This window comes from Equus quagga, chromosome 1 (assembly GCF_021613505.1).
Source record: "Equus quagga isolate Etosha38 chromosome 1, UCLA_HA_Equagga_1.0, whole genome shotgun sequence".
NCBI classification, from domain to species: domain Eukaryota; kingdom Metazoa; phylum Chordata; class Mammalia; order Perissodactyla; family Equidae; genus Equus; species Equus quagga.
The window spans coordinates 108219506-108245460 of NC_060267.1; the positions used below are offsets into that span (position 1 = coordinate 108219506).

A 25955-nucleotide genomic window follows, 5' to 3' on the forward strand; every position below is an offset into this window, starting at 1 on the left:
ATGGGAGTGAGACTCATGATTAAAGCAGACACCAGATCAGAAAGGACATTTTCTTCCATGCTAGACATCTTTTACTTAATCCTCTGGAGAAAGTGAAGCCAGGGACATCAAATGAAATAGTTTTATTTGTATTTTAGAAAGACTATCATCATAGCTGAATGGATACTATATTGAAGAGGCTAATCTGGAGGCATAGATGACTGTAGCTATGAATCAAGGTGAATAAAATGGGTCACAGAACTAAAGTAACTATAATGATGATGAGGATAAGGGATGTACTCAAGAATTGCTAACAAATCGAGTATGGGTTAAAACCTAAAATTTTGCACTAACCACTGAGGTTTCAAAAAACAAAATAAAATATAAAGCCTCTTCTTGAGGAACTTACAATTTAGTTTTAAGCACAATTATAGATAAATGATATCATGAGCATTCTTGTGACTCTGTGTTTTGACGTCACGTCCTTGAATGTTTAATATCTGTGTGTAAATTGGGACCACTGAATATTTCATAAAGGAAACACTTTAACTAATTATTAAAATGTCTCAGAGTTTTCCGTATTCACCATGAGAGAGACAGAGACAAAAAAATGGGAAAATCCTCAAATTCAACATAGACGACTGTGTTGGAAATTACAGCCTTGTTGCATCATACTGCTGTAAGTTTCTGCGGGGATGGTAAGAGGGAAGAATGGGGTAGATTCAGAGAGAGGACAACTGTAATAAACCACATCAAACAGATCTAGGATATAATTTTTTGTGGCCCACAAGCAAAATTAAATATCACATAAGCTTCTTTTACATATTTTCTTTTTTCTAAAAGGAAAAGAAAATACAGTTCTCCCTTCTTTCTCTCCTTCCCTTAATATTCTCTCCCCTTAATATTCATTGAATGCCTGCTACATGCCAAAAATTACGCTAGGTGATAGAGCCACAAGACAAAGTCCTTGACCTCTTGAAGCTTACAATAAGGTGAAGAAGATTGACGATCAACGCATACAATGAAAGGGAACATTGCATCTTTGAAGGAGAGAGGGGCACGGTGCTATAGAATCCCATAATGAGCAAATCCAACTAGTTCCCAAGGTCTAAAAAACTAAAGGCTGAATGATAGTTAATAATAGTCAATTAATTCTTCACCTAATTATTCTAAGAAAGAATATCTAGGCCAAGATAAAGTATTAAATACACAGAAATTCTAGAGTTTATCTGAATATTAATGATAATTACTTTATAAGAACAACTGAAATAACTGTATTAAGTGATTCACATGAAATACAAAAATAACTGAAATGTTCTTTTAGATTTTAAAAAGTTGACATGTATCAGGATACCATGGCAGTAACAAATCATTCCTTATCTGTGTCATATTGTGAAGCCATACTCATGGGATTCTCCCAAAAATTGTCCTGCAAACTATGAGTCATATATGATGTCCTTACTTCTACAGTTTTTGAATCAAATTTGGTTCAAAAGATCTGGAATATACTAGCGCCAGATGCTATCATAAGTATTTACTTTTACCCTCACTTAGAAAGACGAGTCTGTATGTCTCATTTAGGCTATTTAGCTTATTATGTTGACCTGAATTTTAAAGCATGTTGGGAGTGAATATTCTCTCATACTCTGCGATATTAAGCAATAAATTGCTTTTGTTGATATCGCGTGTGCATCCATTCAAATAAACAGGGAAATTTATGCAAATATAACTATTTCACAAAAATCTAATCATCTGAGAAAATCATGTTACAGTCCTCTCTGCAAGTTCAACAAGGAGCAGCATCCATGCATATTTCAATGTCCCATGACTTTACATGAGAGAAGAATTACTGAGGTTTTCTTTGAAAGCTTAGAGAGACTGTGTCTAGGCTTCCATGTTGCAGACAAATGACATGGCCCCCTGTTGAAGGGTGGCTTCTTTCCTCTGACATCGCTGCCTTGATTTGTTCTATTAGAGTACGATAAAGGAGAGCTCATGCATGTTCTATGACTATGTGCCTGGTAGAGATACTTAAGGCTCTGTTTTTACAAGTAGCCTCTGCCTGAGGACTTGAGTCTAACGTAAATTTGGGGACTAAAGTATTCTAAAAGGGTGAAACTCTTATAGACATTTAAAAAGGAGAGGAATCATAATCTTCCAAGTCAAACTGGTCAGCAAGAATGGAAATAACTCTTTCAAGCCAGCCAGCAGTGAATGGAAATAACATCATTGAGCTTGTGCTCTCTCTAAAACTCTCTCAGCCTCTCTCTCTCACTCACACACACCACATACATAGGACAACATGAATAGCTCACTTCCTGTTCTTTTTATATGGTGAAAGCATATTAGCAAGAATAGCAACTTAGCTGTTATATATATGTATATAATATATAATTATATACACAGTCATGTGTTATTTAACAGTGGGGTTACGTTCTGATAAAGTTGTTGTTAGGAGATTTCATTGTTGTGTGAACATCATAGAGTGTAGTTACACAATCCTAGATGGTCTAGCCTTATAGTATAGTAAATTCATAGTAAAAACATAGCTGTCTATCATCAAGTATTATGTACTGTACATAATTGTATGTGCTATAATTTTATATGTCTGATAGCATAGTAGGTTTGTTTACACCAGCATTACTGCAAACACGTGACTGATGCGTTGTGCTATGACATTATGATGGCTATTGCTACTAGGTGGTAGGAATTTTCAGCTCCATTATAATCTATGGGCACACCATCATATATGCGGTTCATCATTGACCAAAACATTATGTGGCACATGATTATATTATATACTTTATATAATTATATTTATATTTATATTTAAATAGCCTTGTAGTTATAACTAAAAGTAAATGTCATCTATCACTCGGGTTATTTTCAAACTCAAGCAATAACTCTGCTGATTTATAGGGAACTGGTGTGATGCACTAATAGCCGGGTACTGTTGGGTTTTAAGCACTTGCCTATACATGATCTTATTTGTTTTACCAACCTGAGGAAGCAGGCATCATTAATCTCATTCTCTACGTGAGGAATATGAGGCTTGAAAAGTTAAATCCTGTGTTAAAAGTGTTACAGCATGGAAGTAATAGAGTCTGCTATCAAATCCACATCTTTCTGACCCCATAGTGCTTACTTGTCTCTGTGTCACACCCCCTCTACTACACATACAGGTGGACTTGTCTCTTTCTTGAGGATCAGGTTCTAGAGTGATCAGGCAAGGGAAACAAGTGAACGTTTAAAATTACCCTTAAAAATTCCCTAAGATATGTACTTCCAGGAAATTCAAATAAAGCAAATTTTTGTTTTCTTTTCTATGTTTCTGAATTAGAACACATTGCTGTTTCTTTGATTGAACATCAGAGAAAGCAGTTGACTTCTTCTTAGAGGTGGTAGCATATGAATATGTATCTCTATGTACTGGAATTACCTTTGGGGGAGCAGGATGCTCACATTATGAGAGGCTCACAAAAGTGAAACGGATTGAACAAACAACAGAATCATGTTTCCCATCTCAGGTTTTCTATAAGTAATATACACACTGAGCGAGTAGACATACTACCTACCATTTAAATTGTAATTTTACCTGCTTCCTTTTGTTTTCTTTTTTTTTAGAGAGTTGGGGATATGGGTGTTTGCTAAGCACGTAAGTGAATTCACTTAAATTAGTTGCACATATGCTATGGATCCAATGAAACTTATTATATAAATGCATGTCAAATATCACAATATTTATAGAAGAAGAAGAAGAACTGATCGATGAGACATTACTTGAACCCTCAATGTTTTCTGGCATTTCTGCAGCTGGTTTTTTAATTATTGTCATCCCCAAATTCAAAGGGTCTTAAATCAAAAGATTTCATCCAAAATGGCTGTCAATGATACAATCTTTACTTTTGAGCAAAGTTATTTCAATGTATGATTAGCTAAAATTATGAGCTGGGGAGTTCAGACCATATTACAAGGATGTTTCCTTTTTGCAGATTCATTATATAGTAGACTCTGATTATATATATATATTTTATTTTGAGGAAGATTAGCCCTGAGCTAACTATTGCCAATCTTTCTCTTTGTGCTGAGAAAAACTGGCCCTGAGCTAACATCCATGCCCATCTTCCTCTACTTTATACATGGGACGCCTACCACAGCATGGCTTTTGCCAAGTGGTGCCATGTCTGCACCCGGGATCCAAACGGGCAAACCCAGGCTGCCAAGAAGTGGATCGTGTGAACTTAACTGCTGTGCCACCAGGCTGGCCCCAACTCTGATAATATATTTTAATTTTTCATCAAGTGATACCAGGAATACACAACCATATAAAACTACCAATCTGTCTATAGAATATAGTCTTGTACAAAAGACTAAAGAAAACATTTGCCTTGATCCTGTCTTTTACTAAACAATCACTATGATTTTGACCTATGAACACTGCAAATTTTGTATCAAAATGGGTAGTGTCCTTTGCTTTGTCCAGTACAAAGTCCGGCATTAAATTTGAGACCTGCTTGGAGCCACTATGTAGAGCAAGCTGGTATCTGAACTGTATCTCTGAGATTTAGCTTACTATTTTACCCATATTTTATCCTCGTCTTGCCTTACACATTGGTTTCCATGGTCATATTTTAGATATTTCTCTAAGTCAGCCTCTAGCATTATTTTGGTCAAAGAAGGCGACAAAGAAACAAAGAAAGAAATAAAAACATAGTTATCAAAAATGTTAGGTATTTCTTTGGAGATTCATGAAGTCAATTGTTAATGAGTCCTATAAATCACAGCATGCATGACACAAGCCCAAAGTTAAGATTTCTTTCCTAAACGGCAAGTTGCTAACTGAATTATACTAGAAAAGTTTCGCTTAGAAACATAGCAGCTGGGACTACAGTAGTGAATGAGACACACATGATCTGCTCTTAGAGTCTAGGGGACAAGAGAGAAAACAACAACAAATCATACAAACATGTGATAAGTGCTGTGGGAGAAGATACTAGAAACACAAGCCAAGTCAACAGAGCCAAGAAAGTATTGTGTTTATATTTGGTTGAACATAGGATAAGATCTGTCAATGATTAGGAGCTATCTAGTCAAAGGTGTTAAGAGCAAGAGTATTTCAGTCAGAAGGAAGAGTATAAGAAGGACATAGCTCTCCAGTGAGTTTTTGAAATTAGAGCTAATGATGAGGCACCGAGTTAAAATCGTGGGATTGACAAGCAAGTCTTGTCTCCCTTCTTTCAGTGGCCAGGTGCAGACATACCATCTATATAATGAAGCATTATATGTCTGAGTATATCCATAGTCTGACAGCCAAATACTTAAAGCCATGTCTTCAGGATTTATGACATCTCTCCTTATGAAATGGACCTCTGTTTCTACTGCTCTGCTTGTGTATTTGCCTTTACAGATGGTTAACTTTTCTGGTCAATAACAATTTGGATTAGATGAAATTCTTACAACCAAAACTGAGGACATGACTTCAGCGTAAGAACTTTACAGGAATATCCAAGCATGAATTTTTTTAAACATAAGTTTACTATATCCAGCATTTCCACATGGAGAAGACTGAATATTATTGTCAGGATTTCTAAGTGTGAAGATTTTGTCTCATTTTTCAAAATCTGCCCAACGAAAGCCAGCTGGCTGAATATTTGGACCCATTACTTCCATTTTGAGCTAAACAAACAAACATAAAAGAATCTTCTCCACGTGCTACTTAATAGAACTGTCTTTCTAAAAATAATCTAAAATTTCAAAGAATATTTGTCTATACACATTCTACTGCCTGGATAATTTATTTGTTTTGGCCAAGTTATTCAGAACTATCACTGCCATTCCTCTTGAAAGCAAACTGCCACTGTGATTGGGTTCTCATAATTTTAAACAATTCTCTCCATTTTGGAGAGGGGCAGAGAGGAAGAGCCTGCATGCACATTTAGCCACATTTTCTCAGATTTTCACATACAGGCTGTAATCTACACTATCATCCATTACACAGAAGTAAGATATAAATTTGAGTACATATTTTCTTCTCTCCGTTTCTTCCACTAGTCCTTTTAGGGACTTCAGTTTCACACTTTTGAAAATATTCTCTTCAAAAATAACAAAGTGTTATAAATGAAGACTTTCCAGATTTACTTCACAGGCAATGGGGAATGTGAGAGTAGAGTAACAGTGATTATCTATAGTGTTGGTTTAATAAAGATTGAAAAGAACCCTACAAGCCACCGACGTTTGAAGAGAGTCATCTTGACCAGTGCAGTCTCTTCCTACCTGCCTCTTTGGAAATCTGCGTGAAGGATTCCACACCTTTCTCTCCATAACTTCCTTCAGATGCGAGAGTAGACACGTAATTCCAGCCTAGGGCCTTTACAATGTCTACCATAGCCTGGGCTTGGAAGGAATCAGGTGGGACCACGCGAGAGAAGAAGTCATAGCGCCGGTCGTCACTTAACTCAGGTGCCGTTGATGCATAACTAATCTGGGGGATCTGAAAAGACAAGAAAGCACCACATGAGAGCACACCATCAAGATGCGAGAGACTCATTTACACTTATGACAGTTTACTCAAGATACAGGGCTTGAGCTCCAAAGAGGATGCATGTTTTGCCAAACACCACTATGTAACTATAGATCCTAAAGGCAACCAACCACTTCTTGACAGCACAGAAGCACCCACTTTTGTGCTTCTGCCTTTTTATGTTCTCTTCTTGGGAGAGGGAATGAGGATGGCATGGAAATTACATGGGTCATCATGATTAGGAGAAAAGAATTCATAACCATTCTGGCTAACTTTTTGAAACAGGCTTTACTTCTCACAAACTAATAGAAATGAAAACACAACAGCCAAACTGGAGTGTATATAGAGATTGGTTTAGTTGATGCAGCTCGTGAATGTTGGTGGATGTCATTAGCCATCTAAAATTTATTGAGAAATGATCATCTGTGATTTGGGGAATATCTAAGCAAGCCTCATACATTGTTTCACTTATTCTTCACGAGAATGTTAGGAGGTAGCTCAGTAACACCTTTAGACCCAGGCAAAGGGGTTTATGTTTTGTTTGTGTTTTAACCTCACCCCAAAGTGCTTGCACTTTGGAGGGCCTTCTTCAAACTTTTCTCAGTTCCCCTTTGGGAGGTGGGAGAGGGCTGGCAGTCCTGTCTGGGTGGAGCTCTCTGCCTCTGATTCCCATTTTTCCCCTTTAGAGAACTCTCCGACCCTCTACTTCACATGGGATCAATCAGATGTCCCAAGGAGCCCTAGAACTTCTGCCTAAAGGAATCATCCTAGGGCCCCATAGCGGGACCCTGGTTCCAGGAGGGCAGCCTAACAAGAAGGTTGTACCCCTTGGCTGGCATAGTATTCATTTCTTAGGATCATATGAGTTTAGGCTGCCAGAGTAGTCCTGAGATACATATTTTAGCTAAATCAAATTATGTATACGGAAAGAGGCCCTGCAAACAATGTTTGCCTAGGATTCTAAATACCCTAGGGAAGGCCTGAAATAGCCATAAATGAGGATCCTGGCTTATGGCGTAACTTCAGGACCTCTATGCTAGTCGCTTTTACAACGTACTACCCCCTAGTTCTTTCTCCTAACACTAGCATGCAGTAGGCTGTGATTGGTGCAATTAGTCTACCTACAAGAGTGATTAATTCCTACAAAATTATGCTTGCACACTCTCCCAGGACTTACTTCTCCTTTATCATAAGGATTTCTCAAGTATCTCAAGGCCAGTTTTGATCTTTGCTCAGACCAAGCCTAACAGCGAGTTGACTCTTTGAGCCCTGAAAATTCTATTTGATATTAACCCATTTCTCTCCTTCCAGTGAAGTTTGCCTAAAGTATACCCATTTACCATTGTTTGAAGCTGGTTACCACCTCTGTAAAGCTCATTTCTCCACCAACTTTTCCAGGTCAGCATTAGAATCAAGTCATGTAGCCCTGACAGTCGATGGCCCACCATCTTCCATGCAGCCCATCCCTGACACAGTTCTGCTCTGTGAACACTGGGGGTGGGATTTCTGTCCCTGACTCAAAGCCCAAAGCCATTGTGAGAAAGCCTCAGTCTCCTCATGGGTCTTTACTTGAGCAACTCCTCCATTACAGGGGGAGTGAGGTGTAGTGGAAATAAAATGGGATTTGGTATTGACAAGATATGGAATCAAAGCCTAATGTTTCTTTTCACTAGTGTTTACTTTGGTGAAGTTATTTCATCTCAATGAGTTGGCTGCATCATTATTAAAAGGTGGTTTTGAGGGGTAAGAATAACAAATGTGCATTACTTAGCATGATACCTGTGACAGAGTGGTTTCTTAATACATGGGAGTAATGATAATCCAAATAGAGAACACCATATGCTTCCTTACTAAGCTTACCTATTCTCCACGTTTGACTTCCCAAGTTCTCTGTGATACATTATCACAGACATTCTCCTCATTGTCCTAAGGCATGAAAATATTTTTGCATATTCTTATCATTATTGCTTTAGAAATAATACCTACTATTTATCCAACTCCTTATTACGTGCCAGTCATGTTCTAAAAGTTTCATATACATTACCTTATCTAACCATTAGTAAACATTCTTCACTATACTATACCATACCATTATTAATTCATTTTACAAAAGAGAAAATTGAGGCTTGGAAGTAGAATAAGACCTTGCTTCAATTCACAAAGTTGCAAGATAGCAGTACTCAAACCTGAAGCTGCCGAGTGTGAACTTCTGAAGTCCTAACTGTGATACTTTGCTGAATTGTTGCTAAGATATTTTAATAATAAGCATAAAACAAGGAAGGGCAGATTATTGGAGTCCAGGACGATTTCTGTCCACAGCACTGACTGTAGAGCCAGTTATTTTTTGATCACTCTCAGACTGTTATTCAAACATTTTTATTTAAATGCCTTGTTAAAGCTCATACAAATATCTTAAAACAATGAGCTCCCTATGTTTCATTTATAGTTCTGAGGTTATAAATTTTAGGTAAAGAAAACAGCAACTGAATAAAAGCTTTGGGCAGAAAAATAAAGTGGGGGGGATAGGGAGGGGAAAGAGAGAGAGAGAAAATTTTCTTAAAAGAAATATAAAGGAAAGAAGCCAACCACGTCAATACATTTCCATCAATTGCAACTTGTGGAAATGTAAAAGCCTTGTGCCGTTGCACAGATATCTTCACTGCCAAAATCCCTTTCTACTTTTGAATAGTGCTAATAAAGATACATCCAGCCCTCCAGTTGAATTCGCATTTACACAGTTGCTGTAGAACATGAGAATTGTGAAGTGCCCCCAATGCAAATGCATGTTTTAAACTGTGTCCTAAACTTGAATAATGAAAATCCAGGTGAAGCAGATTTCTTTCCTAGCTACTATGCACCCTTTAAAAATGGTTGCTATCTGTGGTCTATCCCTTCCATCATAAATAAGAAATATCTTCTGGCTTAAGACTCATATGTCCCTTTAGGATCATGCACACAACCTATGTTCAATGGTACTTATTTCTACACTATGCATATAATGATTCTAGCATAAGGAATGAAAGACCAAACGGATATTATTTCTGAGATAAAGATATGGCTACATAAGGACATCCTTCCTAGCAATGGGAGACGAACAACTGCAAGAATTTATGTAACCTATGAATTATGATGCCACATACTTATTTAGCTATCATGCTGTATATTTAGTTACTTGTTTTTAAACTGATGTGTAAGCCTTCATAGTAATTATTTTGAAGTGTGTGTTATGACTGGTACCTATAACTGACTAAATTATTATTGGTCATTTTTGCTGATTACCTTCCACACTCTCCTTGATATCTAGGTATACTTTCTCTTTCTGCTTTTGAAATCCTCCCCTCTTGCCAGTCTTCTATGGAAATACAGAACTGATCTTTTTTTTTTTTTTGAGGAGGTTTAGGCCTCAGCTAACATCTGCCACCAATCCTCCTCTTTTTGCTGAGGAAGACTGGCCCTGAGGTAACATCTGTGCCCATCTTCCTCTACTTTATATGTGGGACGCCTACCACAGCATGGCTTGACAAGTGGTGCATAGGTCTGCACCCAGGACCTGAACTGACAAACTCTGGGCTGCTGAAGTGGAACATGTGAACTTAACTGCTGCACCACCAGGCTGGCCCCAGAACTGATCTTTTGATGAAGACGATTTAGTGTAATAACACTTCAGCTATATAAAAATAGATATTCCATCTCTCTTTGAGCCGTCCTGTCTCCAATTTAAGAAACTAAAACACTTTTAATCTTTATCATAGGAATACATTTTCATCTTAATTTTTAAATTATATTTTACTGTAAAAATTATATTTTAGTAAATTTTACTCACAAAAAATTTGCCTATCACACAAACATGGTTTTGTTGATGATAATCAAATAAGATTAAAAATATCTATACCCTACTCTATTTGTTGATAAAGAGTTTGTACTTTTATAGTCTTTATGAAAAATAGAGAAACAAAAACAAGAAAACAACTTTAATGCCTTTATCCCTGTTAAGATTTTGTTATATCTCTATCATATTTGTGTGTGCATGTGGATATGCACATATCTATTATTAATTATGAAAATATGAGTCTTAATCTCACCCTCCCTCCCCTCCCCTCCCCTCCTTCCCCTTTCATTTCTCTTTCTCTCTTTCTCTGGTTGCATAATACTCTGCTGAGCTATATCTAACTTAAATCTAATCTTCATTGTTAAATGCTTACAGATTTTTCAAGTTTTCACTATCATTAAAAGTTAAACAAAATTTCTCAGAGCTAATTCAACCCTTTGTAGACATTCAGGAGTATTTTCTTAGAATACTGTTCAAGCACCTCTTCCCACCAAATTGACAGAAATATATGAGGTTTACATCTAAATATTTCCATATGCAGAAATTACTGGGGGTTGTTATATAAGGTAGACCAACAATCAATATTTTTTTTTCTTCCAAATGGTTAACTAATTGCCCCAGCACCGTATATTAAATACTCATTCTTTGCTGATAGGAAGACCATTCCTTGTAATATACTAAATTCTTAAATACCCTTGGGTCTTTGGGGTGTATTTTCTACTATTCCACTTCTCTGTCTTCCAAGTCTTGGGCCACTGTTTTACTATTTTAGTCCTTATAAACTTAGAGTATTTTAGGGTTATATTAGTTGGAACATATTCTCTCTTCATAACTATTACTTTAAAAATGACCTTGTGTAATCACATGTGTTTAATTTTCCAGCTTAACTTTAGCATAATTTCAAGTTCACAATAAAGTTCCATTATGATTTGATGAGAATTACATTATATTTTTAAATTAATTTGTGAATAATTGATCTATTTACAATATTTTCTTTTTCTCTAGGAGAAAATATCTATTTTCATCCATTTTGTTGTTCTTTCTTTTCTCTTAGTAAAATTTTACAATTGTCTCCATATAGGCCTTGCACATTATTAACTTTATTTCTAGATACCTGTTATTAACTTTATTTCTGGATAATTATTATTTTTATTGCATTATGAATGATATAAATTTTTCATTTTATTTTCTATTTATTGCTAGTATATAGGAATCTATTAATTTTTGTATATTTACTTTGGGCTTACATCCTTCTTAAAATTCTTATTAGTTCTAATAACTTTCAGTTTATTTTCTTGGAATATGCAGATAAGCAAGTCATAATATAAGGATTTATTTAGTTTTCTTTTCTAATTAACATCAGCTAGAATTTCCAGGGAAACAAGAAAGATAGTGGTGAAAACAGTTTTCCTTTTTCCTATTTCTCAACAGTCAGCATTTAAAATGCATTACTATTTATTCTAATGTCTTATCTTGAGAAATCTATAATCAAATGAAGATTTAAGATTATCAGTTAAAATTTCATTTTGCCAAAATATAGTCTTAGCTAGAATTCATAATATTATGAATGTCTCCAAGTAGCTGGAAGAGCATCTCCTTCCACCAAGTTTCTTTCTCGCAAAGTCTCCTCAAGTTTCCACCCACCAAGCACAACAGCTGGTGCAACCTAGGAGAAGATGGTGGTCAATCTGCACACCTGGGCAAATGAGTGCCTGGCTGCCACTAATGCTGAGAGAATTGCTGCAGCCCCAAAGTGAGAAATATATCCTGGTGGGACTGTGAGAATAGACAGTGGCAGCCCTGAACCCCCATGTGATTGCTTTCCCATTCAGTGGGAGAGCCCACACTGCCACTGTAGTCCAAAGGAGTGGCCAAGGCTCAGAAAGACACAGCTGACAGGGATTGTGACCAGTTCAGAATACACAGCTCCTGTCCCTCCCCCCCAGTGGTGGGAGGTAGAATCTGCAACTGGAACTATTACTATGTTAAGGCACAAATCCATCCCATCAAATAGTATGAAGAAGTCTATTAATACTCTAGACCAGAAGGGAAAAGACAAACACCCAGAAATCAATCCGGAAGGCACAGAAATCTATAATCTAAATAACAGAATTCAAAATAGTTACCATAAAAAACTCAAAGAGTTACAAGAGAACTCAGAAAGACAGTTCAATGAAATCAAGAATGAAATTAATGAACCGAGAGAATTCTTCACAAAAGAGATTGAAACTATAAAGAAAAACAAATCAGAAATGTTGGAAGTGGAAAACAACGAATGAGATAAAGACAAAGAAAAATCTGGAGTCCTTACATAACAGAGCTGATATTATGGAGGATAGAATTAGCAATTTAGAAGATAAGAATATAGAAATGTTTCAGGTGGAGGAGACAGAACTAAGACAAAAAAGAAATGAAGAAGAAATTCTGAGAGAAGTAGCTGACTCAATTAGGAAATGCAACATAAGGATTATAGGTATTTTAGAGGGAGAAGGGAGAGAGAAAGGAACAGGGCACTTCTTCAAAGAAATAACGGCTGAGAACTTCACAAACCTGGGGAAGGAGCTGGAATTACAAGTAAAAGAAGCTAATAGAACTCCTAACTACATCAATGTAAGACCTTCTACAAGGCACATATTAGTAAAACTAGCAAAAGTCAATGACAAAGAAAAAATATTAAGGGCAGCGAGGCAGAAGAAAATAACCTACAAAGGAATCTCTATCAGGCTTTCAGGGGATTTCTCAGCAGAAACCTTACAGGCCAGGAGAGAATGAAATGATATGCTCAAAACTCTGAAAGACAAAAACTTTCAGCCAGGAATACTCTATCCAGTGAAAATATCTTTCAGCTACAATGGAGAAGTAAAAACTTTCCCAGATAAACAAAAGTTGAGGGAGTTCATCACTACAAGAATGCCCCTACAAGATATGATCAAGAAGTTCCTCATACCTGAAAAAAAAAAAAAGATTTACAAAGCCTTGAGGAAGGAGATAAATAGGCAGACAAAATCAGAAAATTGCAACTCTCTATCAGAACAGATTAGCAAACACTTAATTATAATATTAACGATAAAGGGAAGGAAAACACCAAGAATAAATGTAATAACTTCGTTTTAACCACAAATTCACAACACAAAACAGAACAAGTTGTGATGATAATAACTTAGAAGGGGAAGAGGAGAAGGATGGAACCTTAAACTAAGGGAATAAGAAGCTATAAGAAAATGGGATATCTCATTTATGAGACGGTAAACACTAAACAAGAAATCAGAACAGAGACACAAATGATAAATAAATAGAAAGCTGAGCAAACCAGCATAAAGAGCCATCAACCTGAACTGGCAGTCTAAAATACATGGGATGAGAAACAAGGGAAATACAGAACAACCAGAAAATAAATGATAAAATAGTAGCATTAAGCCCTTATATATCAATAGTCACTCTAAACGGAAATGTATTGAATTCCCCATTCAAAAGAGGCAGAGTGGCTGGATGGATTAAAAAACAAGAACCAATGATATGCTGCCTCCAGGAAACACATCTCAGCTCTAAAGATAAACACAGGCTCAGACTGAAGGGATGGAAGACAATACTCCAAGGTAATGACAAACAAAAGAAAGCAGATGTTAACATATTTATATCAGACAAAGTAGACTTCAAGATAAACAAGACAATAAGAGACAAAGAGGGGTAGTATGTAATGATAAAAGGGAAACTCCACCAAGAGGACGTAACACTTATAAATATATATGTACCCAACACAGGAGCACCCAAGTACATAAAGCAAATATTAATTGACCTAAAAGGAGATAATAACAGCAATACAATAATAGCAGGGGATCATAACACCCCACTGTCATCAATGGATAGATCAACCAGACAGAAAGTCAACAAAGAAATAGTGGAACTAAATGAAAAACTAGACCAGATGGACTTAATAGATATATATAGAACACTCCATCCAAAATCAGGAGAATACACATTCTTCCTAAGTGCACAAGGAACATTCTCAAAGATAGATGATATGTTGGGAAACAAGGCAAGCCTCAACAAATTTAAGAAGATTAAAATCATACTAAGCATCTTTTCTGACCATAATGCTGTGAAACTAGAAATCAACCACAAGAAAAAAGCTGGGAAAGGGACAAATGTGGAGGCTAAGCAACATGCTACTGAACAACCAATGGATCATTGAAGAAATTAAAGGAGAAATCAAAAAATATCTGGAGATGAATAAAAATGAAAATATACCATACCAACCCATAGGAGATGTAGCAAAAGTGGTCATAATAGGGAAATTCATAGCAATTCAGGCCTACTTTAACAAACAAGAAAAATCTCAAATAAGCAACCTTAAGCTACACCTAACATAACTAGAAACAGAAGAATAAACAAAGTCCGAAGTCAGCCAAAGGAGGGAGATAATGAAAATAAGAGCAGAAATAAATAAAACTGAAACTGAGAAAACAGCAGAAAGGATCAATGAAACTAAGAGCAAGTTCTTTGAGAAGATAAACAAAATTGACAAACTCTTAGCCAGACTCACTAAGAAAAAAAGAGAGAAGTCTCAAATAAATAAAATTAGAAATGAGAGAGCAGAAATTACAGTGGATATCACAGAACTACAAAGGATTATAAGAGAATACTATGAAAAACTATATGCCAACAAATTGGACAATCTAGAAGAAATGGATAAATTCTTAGACTCATACAACCTCCCCAAACTAAAGCAGGAAGAAAGAGAGAATCTGAATAGACCAATCAGAAGTAAAGAAACTGAAACGGTAATCAAAAACCTCCCCCGAAATAGAAGTCAAGGACCAGATGGCTTCTCTGGAGAATTCTAACAAATATTCAAAGATTTAATACCTATCCTTCTCAAACTATTCCAAAAAACTGAAGAAGATGGAACACTTCCTAACACATTTTACAAGGCCAACATCACCCTAATCTCAAAGCCAGACAAGCACAACACAAAGTAGGAAAATTACAGGCCAACATCACTGATAAACACAGATGCAAAAATCCTCAACAAAATATTGGCAAATCAAATCAAATACAGCAATACTTTGAAAGGCTCATACTCCATGATCAAGTGGGATTTACACCAGAAACGCAAGGATGGTTCAACATCTGCAAATCAATAAAGGTGATACACCACATTAACAAAATGGGGAATAAAAACCACACTATCATCTCAATAGATACAGAGAAAGCATTTTACAAGATCCAACATCGATTTATGATAAAAGCTCTCAATAAAATGAGTACAGAAGCAAAGTACCTCAACACAATAAAGGCCATATATGACAAATACACAGCCAACATCATACTCATGGGGAAAAACAGAAAGCCATACCTCTGAGGACAAAAACAAGACAAGGGTGTCCACTCTCACCACTCCTATTCAACGTAATACTGGAGGTTTTGACCAGAGCAATTAGGCAAGAAAAAGAAATAAAACCTCCCCAAATGGACAATGAAGAAGTGAAACGCTCATTATTTGCAGACAGCATGATTTTATATATAGAAAGCCACAAAGAATCCATTGGGAAACTATTAGAAGTAATTAACAACTACAGCAAAGTTGCAGGGTACAAAATCAACTTACAAAAGTAAGTTGCACTTCTATACTGTAATAACAAAGTAACACAAAGAGAACTCAAGAATACAATCCCATTTACAATTGGACAAAAAGAACAAAACGTCTAGGAGTAAATTTAACCAAGGAGGTGAAAGACCTATACAATGAAAACTATAAGACACTATTGAGAGAAATTTTTGATGACATAAAGAAAAGAAAAGGTATTCTATGCTCGTGGATTGGAAGAATAAACATAGTTAAAATGTCCATACTATCTAAAGTAATCTACAGATTCAATACAATTCCAATCAGAATCCCAATGACATTCTTCACGGAAATAGAACAAAGAATCATAAAATTCATGTGGGGCAACAAAAGACCCCAAATAGCTAAAGCAATCCTGAGAAAAAAAGAACAAAGCTGGAGGCTTCATAATCCGTGACTTAAAAATATTCCACAAAGCTATACTAATCAAAACAGCATGGTGCTGGCACAAAAACAGACACACAGATCAATGGAACAGAATTGAGAGCTCAGAAATAAAATCACACACCTATGGACAGCTAATCTTTAACAAAGGAGCCAAGAACATACAATGGAGAAAGGAAAGTCTCTTCAATAAATGATGTTGGGGAAATTGGACAGCCACATGCAAAAGAATGAAAGTATACCAGTAGCTTACACTCAAAATGGATTAAAGACTTGAAGGTAAGGCGTGAAACCATAAATCTCCTGGAAGAAAATATAGACAGTACTCTCTTTGACATCAGTCTTAGAAGGATCTGGTAGAACACCACGTCTACTCAGGCAAGGGAAACAAAAGAAAAGATAAACAAATCTGACTTCATTAGACTGAAGAACTTCTGCAAGGCAAAGGAAACCATGAATGAAATGAAAAGACAACCCACCAACTGGGAGAAAATATTTACAAACCATGCAACCAAGAAGGAATTAATCTCCAAAATATATGAAGAACTAGTACAATTCAACAACAAAACAATTTGATCAAAAAATGGTCAGAGGATATGAACAGACGTTGTTTTCAAAGAAGATATATAGATGGCCAATAGCACATGAAAAGATGCATAACATTACCACTCATCAGGGAAATGCAAATCAAAACTACAAAGAGAGGCCAGCCCCGTGGCTGAGGGGTTACGTTTGCGAGCTCTGCTTCAGTGGCCCGGGGTTTCACCAGTTTGGCTCCTGGGCATGGACATGGCACCACTCATCAGGCCATGTTGAGGTGACATCCCACATGCCACAACTAGAAGGACCCACAACTACAAACATACAACTATGTACTGGGGGGATTTGGGGAGAAAAAAGCAAAAAAAAAAAAAGCTACAATGAGATATCACCATACATCTGTTATATTGGCTATAATTACCAAAACAAAAACCAAAAAATGTTGGAGAGGATGTGGAGAAAAGGGAACCCTCATACACTGCTGGTGGGAATGCAAACTGTTGTAGCCACTACAGAAAACAGTGTGAAGATCTCTCAAAAAATTAAAAATAGAAATACCATATGACCCAGCTATTCCACTACTGGGTATTTTCCAAAGAACTTGAAATCAAAAATTCTAAGAGACTTATGCACCCCTATGTTCATTGCAGCATTATCCACAAGAGCCAAGATGTGAAAGCAACCCCAGTACTCATCAACTGATGAATGGATAAAGAAGATATGGTGTATATATATATATATATATATATATATATATAATTGAACTCTACTCAGCCATAAAAAAGACAAAATCGTCCCACTTGCAACAACATGGATGGAACTTGAGGGTATTATGTTAAGTGAGACAAGCCAGGCAGAGAAAGATAAACACCATATGATTTCACTCATACGTGGAAGATAAACATATGGACAAAGAGAACAGGTCAGTGATCACCAGAGGGGAAGCAGGTTAGAGGGTGGGCATAAGAGGTAAAGGGGCACATATACATGGTGACTCGCAAATAATCATGTACAACTGAAATTTCACAATGTTATAAACTATTACGACCTCAATAAAATTTTAAAAAATATGTCCTCAGTTTTTCCAATTATTTCTCCCCAGGTATGAATCAGGTGACAATGATCACAAGATGGAAAATGAATTTTAAGTATATGTAATTAAGTCTTTGTGACAGAGCAGTTTCCACATCTCAAAGTCATCATTTAAAATTTATGTAGAAGTCAACTTTCCTGACCCTTTTTAAATATTGAAAAGCAAACAGAATAAAAACCATCATTCTTCAGGTCATCAGATGTAATATTTCCCAAACTCATATCTTATTCTTAAAATATAAAAATAAGCCCAATTCATTTAGTCCCTAATTTAACCTTTAAAATATTTATGCACATTTAAGGTTCTAAGAATTCACATAAATCTAAGAGAAACAAAGCTGGGGGGAAATTAATTTCAAGAGTAATTAAAATGGACATTTAAATAACATTCTCTACACCTTGTAAAAACATTCAAGTCATCAATATTCATACCTCACTAATACAAGTGATTGTGGAGACAATTCTTCCGGTGGACTGAAAAAGTAATCAAAAATTAAATTATATCTAATTAGTGGCACACACTAATCACTAGGAGGCGCACAAGGCCCTCTCCTAACCTCTCCAACGTTTGCCCTACAAGCACTAGTTTATAGGAAGGTCAATTGATGAGTTCTTCTGGAACATGGTAGTTTTCTTTGGTAACAAATGTCACAACTCTCATTGAACATTATCTGTATAATTGTCTGTTTATCGTTCTCTCCTTTTCTGGAGAGTACTTACCCTCATGGAGGGCAAGGACTTTGTTCATCATTTCATCTCCATTGGATAGCCTGCACTGGGAATAGGATAAGAACCGGAAAGTATTTTTTGAAGGAATGATAAGCCAGTAAATGAATGAATGGAGTAATCCTAAGAGAACAAAGTTCCCCATCGCATGGTTGGTGCTGCCAGAGGGCCCCACAGAACTTGCACGTTATCCCTGTCCTGCGTGGGGCTGTGATGGGTAGGTTTAGGCAGGGGAACAAACACTCTTTCTTCTCCCTTTCTTTTCCTTGGCACATTTTTCCCTGGGAGTTTCTTCCTCACCATTGGAATGTTGGACAAGCTGACACTGGATGGCAGTTCAAAGGTAAAGGGACCCAGGGAATCATTAGGGAGACTGCCCACTCTGTTTTTCCTTAGACCCAACAACTCCAGGCAACATATACCACAGTGCCCAGAGTTCAGTCTAACCCTGCAGGACACACTTGGATTTATCATTTTAAACAGAGTGATTCTGCCCTGCTGTCTCCTCAGCTTTTCTGTCCTCCAGAACCAGGCTTAGCAGTTAGATGCAAGGAGGATACAGTGTTTAGGGTCCTGGGCCTTTAGTTCTCATTAAATTCCTTTATTTCATGTTAACATTGCCATTATCAAATAAAAATAGGAAAAAAATAAAGGAAAAGAAGGAATATATTTTTAAAATCTAGAGAAAATAATTCTATTTCTAATACCAAAAAAATAAAATATTATGAAAGTGTGATGCATTTTCACTTTCCAAGTGTTGACAAGATTGAATTCTAGATTTAACTTTATCCCATAATCACTACAAAGTCGAATGCTACTAGGCAAAGGGATTCCATGGGCTTGGAAACACATTTATTTCTTTAGGCATCATCTTAGTGTCAACATCAGACACAATGAAGATCAAAGTCCAGATGTGGGCCACATTAATGTAAATATTTAAAAAATCCAAATTGCCACCACTACTCCAACACACACTTGGTTTTCATCAAAGTAAATTCCTAAAAATTTATAAAAAGAAAGGAACCATTTCACTTATTCAGGAAAAAATGAAAGATCTGAAATTGGTTTCATGCATTTTGAGCTTCTTCCCCTTTGTGCCTATTACAAAATCAGTCACCTGGGAACTTCTTATTTTTGGAAAGGTGAATGAGTTGCAAAGTCCCATGTTCCTGGGGAATTTGCACAGCTAGGAAAGGCAATACAAAATGTACTAACAGTTGTTCCAGAGGGCAATTTCCACAAAACTTGTAAAACGCAATTTTTGGAAGTATCACATGCAATTAAGATAATGCTTCGGTGTACCTGTTGAGATATTAATGAACTCCCAGTGGGGCATTATTAAGTTCACAGTTAGCAGTAGTTTCACTCATAGTTCTTATTAAGCTTTATTGATATGGATCCCAAAAAAGGGAAAATGATTGAATAATACTTTCAGGCTCACTCTTTGAAGCATCACTCACTTCGATTTGTACTTATCTCTTCCTCAGATAACATCTCTGCTCATATTAGGATTGTTGGGCTGCAATTCTGATTTTTGCTGGTATTTATTTGTTTCAAAGTACTGAGGAATGACTAATAATTTTGAATTAGTTTAAAACCTGGAGTTTCACTCAACTTTAAATTACTCATAACAGAGATTATCATCAAGTATTGCAACTCTTTTTCTCTTTGCCTTTCATTTCTTAAATTGCATAATACAAAATACCTTCAATATTCCGTGAGTGGTAATAACCATTTTCTTCAGAACCAAGTAGTTTTGTGCATGAATTGCAATTCAAATTCGTATAATACCTAGTTCAAAGAATGCTATTTGCTATTTTTCTTATTATTGTTTTATTCAATCTCTATATACTGGGTTTAGGGATATGCAGTAGTTTACATATAATCGCATGAATTTTTGTGACAACCTGTAATAGGTACAAAAATTATTGTCATAAATATTCACTGTTTTGCCTTCCTCATCTCTGAGTTCCTATGGTCTAGGTAGAGATGATTACTTAAGGATCTAAATGTTGGCACATGTATTGTGAGTTGGCCAATCAGAACAAACACAAGATTCCTTTTGCCACAGGATTGACTTAAAGGGAATCACATGACCTGATCTAGACCAACATGAACAAGTGAGATGCAAGATGAAGGTAATGTCCAAATCCGTAGACAAAAGAAATATTTTTCTTACTGAAATGTCTGAGAGGAAACAACATAAGTCTGTGGTTACTGATGATGATGAAAATGACGGCAATGATTTTTCGAGGCAAAGGTGGGGCAACCTAAATATCTCACCCATCTCATAGTTGGCAAATGTTAGGAGCAGAGCTGGAGATAAAATGTCACACAGAACTTGTCTCGCCTCATTTCTTATGAAACAGAAAATCAGGAGAAAGCTGAGGCTTTTAGGTGGTTAATAGCAGCCAAAGCAGCAACAATACACGTAGCTCCCATCAAGCTAGACAAACTCTCCAGGATTACTTCTCTATCCACAAAATGAGGTTAGTCATGTGAGCCCAAGCTACATCACAGGGCAAAGGTGGGACATCTACAAAATGAAAATCTTACGTGCCACGCTCACGTGCAGTGCTGTGCTGTCCAGAGCTATTTGCTTAGACAGGCATCCTAGTTAAAAGTGTGAGAGGGGTTGTCATGTGTGTGTAGCTTGTAAATAGTCTCTGTGAGGCTTTCTGTAGATTGGAGAAATGCTTCCACCATGTCTCCACGGAAGAAAATGACTAAGTACAAAGTATAATTTCCCTCCCAACATGGCACCACCAAAATCATTGGCATACACTTTGCTAGAGGAATAGGGAGAAGAAAAAGGAGGAAATGATTTTTATGACCTTTCATGGTCCTGCTTAATCCTACATGTCTGTGAATTATCTCTGTCTAGTATCTCTCTAAACAATCACATATTAAGAAATAAAAAGTAACCAAAGTACTTCTTTTTTTCTCTTCTTCTCCCCAAAGCCCCCCAGTACAAAGTTGTATATTTTAGTTGTAGGCTCTTTTTTTCAGTTATGCTATGCAGGATGCCACCTCAGCATGGCATGATGAGAGGTGCTAGGTCTGCACCCAGGATCTGAACCAGGGAAACCCTGGGCCACCAAAGCGGAGTGAGCGAACTTAATCACTGGGCCACGGGGCTGGCCCTGGTATTTCTTTTAACATTTCTCATATTTGTTAGAAATGATCTTAGGTCTCTTTCAGGCCCCAGTGGCCAGAGTCTCATGCCTAGAGGTTTGGTTTGCCAAACACTAAAGGCTGACATTCTGAGGTGTTCCATTAGTAATATTAATGTCAAATCTCTGTAGAGCAGGTTTTCTCAACCTTGGTACTGTTGACATCTGGGGTCAGAAAATTCTTTGTGGTGTTGGGGAGACGGGCCATCCCGTGCAGTGTAGGATGTTTAATGGCATTCCTGACCTCTGTCACTAGATGCCAGTAGCAATTCCACAGTTATCACAGTCAAAAATGACTGCAGACAATGCAAAGTATCCTCTTATCCCCTTGTATGTGTGTGCCAGAGAGTGAGGAGGCTGTGCAAAATTGCCGCTGTTGAGAACCACTGATCTAGAGGTTTGTCTGTGCAAAAGGACAATTGCAGTCATAACACCATGGTCACAAAGTGAAAACGAAAGGAGATTTTTTAATATCTTGTAGACTCTCTTTATACTTTACATATTTTACATATTTGCAATACTTTATATATTTTCCTTTCCACTTGCCTGTCTTTCCCAGTTATCAAAGCTTGATGTGTTTCGCAGACCCCTTCAGTCAGCCGGTCTCCCAGTAGACTGTGCAATGACAATGCTGCTGACATGCTTAGTGCTTTACATGGACACAGCCAGGAAATTTTTACAGTGAAGAAAGACTTTTTCAGGAGAGGACGAAATTAAATCCAAACTTATTTTCCCTCCGAGGACCATTGCCACCTTTGTAAGTGTGCTACAGTCAAAAAATCTTGATTATTCAGGATGGTTGAAAATGGAGTGTTATAGTTAATTGAATAGTGTAGCAAACTACGCATTATGCTCTATGTGAATTCCAGTTTTCAAAAAGAGCACAGTAAAGTGCACTTAACAGGAATGTTACTGAACATGATGCAATCCTCATTTCATGATTCAGAATCCACTTTTGGGGTCTGGCAGGGCTGCAGGTTAATTCTCATTGTATAAGACTACAGATGTAGATGTTCCAGAAGGTGAAGTGAAATCTGTGCTGATCCTTTGATTCCCTGAAAGAGGCTTACTTAACGAAAACTCCTTATTTACTTTTTCTCCCTTATAAAAAAAAGGAAAGCTACGCTGTTTATTTTATATTCTAAGTAAATAAGCATTTAGAGGCTATTTATTAATACAAAAAGAATGATTCCTAAAATTTCTGCACAGTAAATAATTATTTATTATTTAATTCAGATAATTTAATACTATACCAGTAATGTACGTCTAGCATTTTTTTAATCTGTAAAATTCAGGAAATGCAGATATAGTAATTAATGAGATAGACCAGTTTTAGAGCACATGACCATCTAATATACAAATACATACATACATGCACATGCATACACACACATAAATACTGATAGACAGATACCATGAAGAAAACAAAATAGTTTAATGAGAGAATGACTTAGGGTGGTACTATAGATAAGGCAGAAGGTAAAATTTGAACTAAGTATAAATTAGCGTTTTAAAGTCTTCAAAAATTCCTAAGGCACACACAAAAACCATTTCCGTTACTCCAAAGTATATCTGTAACCAAATTTATAAGACCAGCCTTCATTCTTTTATTTATTTAATTTTTTTGGTTGAAGATTAGCCCTGAGCTAGGATCTGAAGCCAATCCTCCTCTTTTTGCTGAGGAAGACTGGCCCTGATCTACCATCCGTGCCCATCTTCCTCTACTTTATATTTGGGACGCCTACCACAGCATGGCTTGACAAGCAGTGCCATGTCCACAGCTGGGATCTGAACTGGCGGACCCCGGGCCACCGAAGCACAACGTGCCAAATTAACCACTGTGCCACCAAGCTGTCACCAGCCTTCATTCTACAGGACAAACATATTTACCTCTCTGTGGGCTTGTCTTGTTTTTCTATAGGCCTCAAGTACCTGCTTCATATCTTTGCTTATTTAAATCCTAGGACTTCTTCACTATCCAGATTGATTATATGCAAACTGCTTTGGGAAATTTGCCCTGATTCTCTCCAGCTAAGCAACGGGTCATCGCTTCTTGCTCCTCATCACTCTGCTGCTTGTTATTCAGCTTTCTTCTCCTTCCTATATTTCTATTGTTTGTATGCTATCAGACTCCTTGAGAAAAGAAACTATGTCTAAGTTTTCTGTTATGTATCTTATCAGATCACACCATGTACCTTGTAAGCTTATACAAATGTTGGAGTTTTATTAGTACTTGAAAAATCATATTGAGGATACTTTTGGCTGTAAGTAACATGTTATTCAATTAATAGTGACTGAGAGAATAAAAATCACAAAATAAGTCTAGATGTAGTTTGTTTCTCTGAAGTTCTCTTAGCCTTTGGCTTGGCTTCATAAAGTGGGTACTGGTGCTCTATGCATCACGCTTCACATGACATCATTAAAAAGAGGAAGGAAGGGGTCTGGTAGACAAAGGCTTTCTCTTATTATCCACATGGCTTTTGATCAAAGAGGAAATTTTTTTTTTTTTTTATGAAATGTTCCATTCCTCACCATATTTTCCTTACATCTCGTTGGCCAGAACTGTGTCACATTATCATCCCTACTCTAAACACTAGCAAGAATAAACAAGATTGCCATGATTGGCTTATGCTTCAACCTTTGAGGATGGGTTTCTTATTACCAGAAAAAAAATCTGGATTCTCTTGGCAGGGAAGAAGACAGGTAAGTAAATGATTATTTGGCAGACAAGTAAATATGTCCGTTCCGTGGCAACTATGTAGGCACCATTTCCAATTAATATGAGTTTGATATGCTTGTGGGCATCAAATAACTATTTAAGGAATGCATAAATAACTCCATGGGTGCATTCATGCATTGTTATCACCAAAAGTAGGGACATAATATGCGGCTTTTACAAAGTGTATTTGGTTCACAATCCTTTTGCCCCCAGTATATTTATTTTAGTTTTATATGATTATTGTTCCCCAGAAACCACTTTGGTGGGGGAAACTGGTCTAAATCAAATACTGAAAGCTCATTGAGGATAAAACAACTATTTAAAACTGGAAGTTTGGAGAAGATATGACCAAGAGTTGTTGTTTAAGCTCATCAGAAGACAGGAGGCAGATATCCTCAGAAAAGGAGCAAAAGAAAGCCTTTCCCAGGGAAAAGAATGGTAAAAACAAATGTGTAGAGTAGCTAAGACATGGGGTTATTTAGAAGAAAATAGAGAAACTTGTATGGCTTGTGGGTAGAATCTACAATTTCACTTGATTTACAGCTAGAGAAAAGGATAGGGCAAGATGATAAAGTAGAATTAACACCTATCTAAATTTATTTTGTTTCTTCTCCTATTATAATGATTACTCTTAGAGACTAATAAAGAATACAAAATCATTCTAACACCCATTATTGCACTCTTGGAGGAATAGTTAGGTGATACATAAACAGAAACAGAAATCGTAAGAGTTACTAAGTCTCAAAAATCTCCAATGTAATAACTAGTGAAGAGGCTCCTTTACTGGAATACCAACATCACTCAACAATGATTCAATTAGAGAAAGTGTCATTGATTCTTCAATAAGATCTCTGCGGCAAAAGGTTTTCATGGTTTCATTTGGTGTCTGAAGGAGGCTATTCCCTGTTGGCAGGGGGAATAAGGAATTTCCTCACTTTGTTAATGAGGATCTCCCTGCCTGCAGATCACAGGGATTGCTGGAAGAAGCAAAGCTGAACATTTGTCTATTTTTCTCTCTCAGTCTTTCATCCAAGTTCCTGGGGGGACATAGAAGAATAGAAAAGGAAAAACAAATGGGAAAGCTTTTGTAAGAATAAAGTCTTAGCCAGATGTCCAAAATGTTGGGTAAGTTCCAGGGTTAATAGGTCTTGATATGATTGTTATGAAATATTTGAATTTATGTTTAACAGAACTGTAAACTGTAAGCCAGTAGAGGTTGTACTGGTTTCTGCACTCATGTCTTTCAATGGCCAGGACACATCCATCTCTATTTTAGTTGCAGAGTTTGGGACCTGGACTCAGTAGATCGTTCCTTGGTTACATATGCGTGTGAGAAATTACCTCCTGCAAAATTTCCAAGATCCTTT

The 25955-nt window shown here is 36.7% G+C and overlaps 1 protein-coding gene across 1 annotated transcript in view; it reads right to left on the reverse strand.

The window, feature by feature from the left end:
* Positions 1-25955, reverse strand: part of GRM7 (glutamate metabotropic receptor 7) — a 770519-nt gene that overhangs the window by 506851 nt on the left and 237713 nt on the right. Inside the window, exon 2 of the mRNA XM_046681325.1 lies at positions 6253-6469. Within this exon, the coding sequence (XP_046537281.1) occupies positions 6253-6469 (217 nt within the window). The remainder of the gene's footprint in view (positions 1-6252; positions 6470-25955) is intronic.